This window comes from Oncorhynchus tshawytscha, linkage group LG06 (assembly GCF_018296145.1).
Source record: "Oncorhynchus tshawytscha isolate Ot180627B linkage group LG06, Otsh_v2.0, whole genome shotgun sequence".
NCBI lineage: Eukaryota > Metazoa > Chordata > Actinopteri > Salmoniformes > Salmonidae > Oncorhynchus > Oncorhynchus tshawytscha.
In genome coordinates, this window is record NC_056434.1 from 75,707,599 (window position 1) to 75,713,598 (window position 6,000).

A 6,000-nucleotide genomic window follows, 5' to 3' on the forward strand; every position below is an offset into this window, starting at 1 on the left:
GTGTTTGTCTCTCTCCCTTTCTTTATGTGTTGTCTCTCTCTCTCCCTTTCTTTATGTGTTTGTCTCTCTCTCTCCTTTCTTTATGTGTTTGTCTCTCTCCTTTCTTTGTGTTGTCTCTCTCTCTCCCATTCTTTGTGTTTCTCTCTCTCTCTCCTTTATTTATGTGTTGTCTCTCTCTCTCCCTTTCTTTGTGTTTGTCTCTCTCCCTTTCTTTGTGTTGTCTCTCTCTCTCCCTTTCTTTGTGTTGTCTCTCTCTCTCCCTTTCTTTATGTGTTTGTCTCTCTCTCCCATTCTTTGTTTTGTCTCTCTCTCTCCCTTTCTTTGTGTTGTCTCTCTCTCTCCTTTCTTTGTGTTTGTCTCTCTCTCCTTTCTTTGTGTTTGTCTCTCTCTCCTTTATGTGTTTGTCTCTCTCCCTTTCTTTATGTGTTGTCTCTCTCTCTCCCTTTCTTTATGTGTTTGTCTCTCTCTCTCCTTTATGTGTTTGTCTCTCTCCCTTTCTTTGTGTTGTCTCTCTCTCCCTTTCTTTGTGTTCTCTCTCTCTCCCTTTCTTTGTGTTGTCTCTCTCTCTCCCTTTCTTTATGTGTTTGTCTCTCTCTCCCATTCTTTGTGTTGTCTCTCTCTCTCCTTTCTTTGTGTTGTCTCTCTCTCTCCCTTTCTTTGTGTTTGTCTCTCTCTCTCCTTTCTTTGTGTTTGTCTCTCTCTCCTTTCTTTATGTGTTTGTCTCTCTCCCTTTATGTGTTTGTCTCTCTCTCTCTCTTTCTTTATGTGTTTGTCTCTCTCTCTCCCTTTCTTTGTGTTTGTCTCTCTCTCTCCCTTTCTTTATGTGTTTGTCTCTCTCTCTCTCTTTCTTTATGTGTTTGTCTCTCTCTCTTTCTTTATGTGTTTGTCTCTCTCCTTTCTTTGTGTTGTCTCTCTCTGTCTCTCCTTTTCTTTGTGTTGTCTCTCTCTCTCTCCTTTCTTTGTGTTATATATTTGTCTCTCTCTGTCTCTCTCTTTTTCTTTGTGTTGTCTCTCTCTGTCTCTCTCCTTTTCTTTGTGTTATATATTTGTTTGTCTCTCTCTCGTCTCTCTTCCTTTCTTTGTGTTGTCTCTCTCTGTCTCTCTTTTCTTTGTGTTGTCTCTCTCTGTCTCTCTCCTTTTCTTTGTGTTGTCTCTCTCTGTCTCTCCTTTTCTTTGTGTTATATATTTGTCTCTCTCGCTCTCTCTTCCTTTCTTTGTGTTGTCTCTCTCTGTCTCTCTCCTTTTCTTTGTGTTATATATTTGTCTCTCTCGCTCTCTCTTCCTTTCTTTGTGTTGTCTCTCTCTGTCTCTCTCCTTTTCTTTGTGTTGTCTCTCTCTGTCTCTCTCCTTTTCTTTGTGTTGTCTCTCTCTGTCTCTCCTTTTCTTTGTGTTATATATTTGTCTCTCTCTGTCTTTTCTTTGTGTTATATATTTGTCTCTCTTCTTCTCCTTTTCTTTGTGTTGTCTCTCTCTGTCTCTCTCCTTTTCTTTGTGTTGTCTCTCTCTGTCTCTCCTTTTCTTTGTGTTATATATTTGTCTCTCTCGCTCTCTCTTCCTTTCTTTATGTGTTTGTCTCTCTCTCTCGCTCTCCATTTATTTATGTGTTTGTCTCTCTCTCTCGCTCTCCATTTATTTATGTGTTTGTCTCTCTCTCCCTTTATGTGTTTGTCTCTCTCTCTCGCTCTCCATTTATTTATGTGTTTGTCTCTCTCTCCCTTTATGTGTTTGTCTCTGAGACTTGAGCACAGTGAGATTCATTCCCTTTAAAGGGTTTATAACCTATTCATTTGGAATGTTATGTGTAGAGGGAAAATATCACTTTATGTTATTGAGTTAGGAAAGAATGTGATTGTGCCAGCTAATACATTCTAGTATTTCTTTGTGTTCTGAAATGCCCAGTCACCTTTACTTAGCATACTTCCATATCAAGTGTTTTTCTGAAATGCTCTTATTTTTTCAAGATTAACTTTCACATTTCACATATTTATTATAAGCCTACAGGTTTCACAATAACTTAGTGTTTCTGTAATCTACTATTGTAATTTGTGTATTTTGGGTTTGATGTAATGTTTTTGTTCTCTCTATCCTCAGTTTTTTGGAGCTGTGCATGTTCTTTTCAGTCAAGGCCAAGGCGGGCGAGAAGGAAGTCTCTCCCAACACACTGTTTTCTGTGTGGCATGAGTTCTCCACTGATTTCAAAGATCTTTGGAAGAAGGAAAACAAACTGAGGTTACAGGAACGGTAAGGATTGGTGCAAGCGGTGTTTTGCAGTTCTTTTATGTGTGTTGAGTCCATCCTATTCAATGAATGCCACTCTTTGCTGGGTCTTACTTTGGGGAGGGTTGTACAATATATGTTCTGAACTTCTACAGACCTACCACAGGTCGACTGTACGGTACATGTCAAATCTACATGTCTACTTTTACTACTATAGTGCCTTCAGAAAGTATTTAGAGCTTTGACTTTTTCCACATTTTATTACGTTACAGCCTTATTCTAAAATGGATTAGAGAAAAAGAGCAATCTACACACAATACACCATAATGACAAAGCAAAAACTGGCTTTTAGAAATGTTTGCACATTTATTAAAATATATATATATATATATTTACCCTTTGCTATTAGACTCGAAATTGAGCTCAGGTGCATCCTGTTTCCATTGAGATGTTTCTACAACTTGATGGGAGTCCACCTGTGGTAAATTTAATTTATTGGACATGATTTGGAAAGAGACCGACCTGTCTATATAAGGTCCCACAGTTGACAGTGCATGTCAGAGCAAAAACCAGGCCATGAGGTTAATGGAATTGTCCATAGAGCGCCGAGACAGGATTGTGTATTTGTATTGTATTTATTATGGATGCTACAAGCTTAGCACACCTGTATTTCAGGAGTTTCTCCCATTATTATCTGCAGATTCTCTCAAGCTCTGTCAGGTTGGATGGGGGCATGTTTGCAGCATTGAAGGTCACCAAGAACACAGCAGCCTCCCTCATTCTTAAATGTAAGACGTTTGGAACCACCAAGGCTCTTCCTAGAGCTGGCCGCCCGGTCAAACTCATAAATCGGGGAGAAGGGCTTTGGTCAGGGAGATGATCAAGAACCCAATGGTCACAAAGTGCTCAGGACATCAGACTGGGCGAAGGTTCACATTACAAAAGGACAACGACCCCAAGCACACAGACAAGACAATTCAGGAGTGACTTCTCGACAAGTTCCTGAATGTCCTTGAGTGGCCCAACCAGAGCATAGGCTTGAACCCGATCGAACATCTGAGGAGAAACCTGAGAATAGCTGTGAAGCAACGCTCCCCGTCCAACCTGACAGAGCTTGAGAGGATCTGCAGAGAATAATGGGAGAACTCCCCAAATACAGGTGTGCCAAGCTTGTACCCAAGAAGATACCCAAGAAGACTCGATTCTATAATCGCTGCCAAAGGTGCTTCAACAAAGTACTGAGTAAAGGGTCTGAAAACTTTTTCACTTTTAATAAATTAGCAAACATTTCTAAAAACGTATTTTTGCTTTGACATTATGGGGTATTGTGTGTAGATTAATGACAAAAAACGATTTAATCAATTTTAGAAAAGGTCTGAATACTTTTCCCGAAGGCACTGTATATCTCCCTGGAACACAAGGAACCTACTGTTTCACATTCACCTTCAAGCACACCAAGCACATTACCTTGACAAGCCATGTGAAGCCATCTGTCGACTTAATGTGAAGAATAAAGCACCTTGACTGAGGTCAAATGTCATGCACCTTGAGCTCTTCGACTCCCCTTGAAACAATAGAGAATGCTGTGTGTTGTAACAACCAAGGATGCTGAAGCAACCGAACACCATTAATCCCAGAATGCAGTACATGTTTTATGTAATAATCTCGTAGAAGGGAAATGTATCAGACAAACTTACATTTTGATTCATATAGATATACTCATATTTCTATTGAACCTACCCTGTGAGGTAAATATCAAGCAGAAAGTCAGGATTTGCCATAGATGAGTGTTGAATTTTCAGTGTTGGAATGAATGATCCCCAAACATGAGTTTTCAATAGCATGCATCACATGTTCACTATTAGATCCTATCAGAGTCATTCAAATTCATAGACAAGATAAGAAAGAGAAGAGTTGAAACGACCCAGATCGGTTTCATAACCCCAATAATGAAAAGAACACATGAGCGATTCTGTTAGCTTCCAGTGGTTTGATGGTTTTGGAGATAACATTTGAAAAGTCAACAAATGCTAATTGTTTCGTTCTGCTGGATGTAGATTACATTGTGATATGTACTTGTAAAAATAAAAAGTAATGTCTTGTGTTTTGTTAATTTGCGGGAAATGATTAAAACAAAGTTGTAATCATTACCTATTTGGCCTACCACCATCTAGACAATTGGGAAATGTAGAGCCCCCCCCGCCCAACCTGACTTACTACAAAGGCATACCAAATTTGGACAAACACGCACACATGTGAATGTACTGGTCTAGAATGTTTTTTTAATTTTTTTTTACAGTGTGCAGTGTTGAGAGTCAGGCCACTGAATGGTTTAAACCTGTCTCTATCATCACAGTGGATCAGAAATGGGCTTCTTAAAACATTGGAACTGGTCACCCATAACTTTCTCCTGTATAAACAGCAGAGACCCAAACCTTGCCTGGAAAACCTCACTGCTGAGTTGCCTGACCTTTTACTACTGCAAACATACCTTATCTCCATTTCTAGGAGAAGGTACATTTCAAATGCAAGCGTGTGTGTATATTACAAATGCATGGCTGAAACTAGTGGTGTCTTTTCAGACTGAAAACGGCAGAGGAGGTTTTCAAACAAGCCAGAGAGAAGGTCTCGTACAGCGTCAAACCCAAACAGTCCTCTGGAATAGTGAGTTTTCTTTAAGTCTCTTTTTCCTTCTCCTCCTCCATTTTCTCCTAACCGCTTTCTGTATATCTTCTGTCTCTTTATTCCCCATAAAATACAGATGTAGGAACTTAATTTGACCTTTACTGTCACAGAAAATAATCATGCAGCAATAGGATTTTAATGAATAGTCGATTTATGTAAATCACGAAGCTCATCTGCATGGATAATTCTCAACAACAAAGGAGTGATCAAATTAAGATCCTACAACTGTATTTTCCCCCTTCTCACTCCTAGTTGTTAAAATCTCTGTAGAAATCCCCCCTCCACCCCCGTTACCACTTTATTTTAGTGTCAAAATGCGGGGGTGAATTCATTTATGTGCCCCATTGTAATGTCTGAAACTCACTTCCATCTGTTTTTATTCCACAGAAAGCCAAACTCGGTCAGAAGATCTGAGCCAATGGACTGGAGAAGTCTTACCCAGGAAAAGTTTGCACAAGTGAGATCAACACAATCTGATATGTCTTTTTAGCTATTGTATTTAAAAATATGTTATGTTCTTTTCTTTTTTTAATAGTTTATTTCTGTCATCCAACTGGTTATACATGTAAGTATGCCCAACATACTTGTTGGAAAGTTTGATATAAACCCTGTACCATGCTTTGGCGCTATCTGTCAATGAGAGATTTCTCCCAAGTCCAAAGTAAGTATTGTAGAATTAATTAAACAGTTAATTATTTTTGGACAGATGCCATTTTAATGAGAAATGCATCGTTTTACAGTGCGACACACATGTTCTGGTATCCAGCCTATCCCCTGTAGCATTTGATAGAAGACACCAGTTAAGACAATCATGTTTCAATAAGCCATTTCTATCCATCCCTGCACTGCCTTCCAGTATAAAAAGGAGAACAAGAGTGAGCTTGTATATATATTTGCTTACCAGACAGCAAGTCAAGTGCCTTTATAGCACACTGAGCTAGTTAATGACAAATGAGCCAATTCAATTAATCTACATTACAACCTGTATGGAAACCAGACCTGCTTAGTGAAAACTTACATTGTGACAATAATCAGTTTATCATACACTGTAGTTTCATAGAAGGATGATACGTGATGTACAGTTGTAGTTTATGCAAT

At 39.0% G+C, this 6,000-nt stretch overlaps 1 protein-coding gene across 1 annotated transcript in view; it reads left to right on the top strand.

Moving 5' to 3' along the window:
- Positions 1–5,605, top strand: part of LOC112253543 (formin-2) — a 97,001-nt gene extending 91,396 nt beyond the window's left edge. The window contains 3 exon segments of the mRNA XM_042323620.1: positions 2,092–2,241; positions 4,800–4,881; positions 5,290–5,605. Coding sequence (XP_042179554.1) covers positions 2,092–2,241; positions 4,800–4,881; positions 5,290–5,316 — 259 coding nt within the window. The 3' untranslated portion in view covers positions 5,317–5,605.
- The last annotated feature ends 395 nt before the right edge of the window (positions 5,606–6,000 follow it).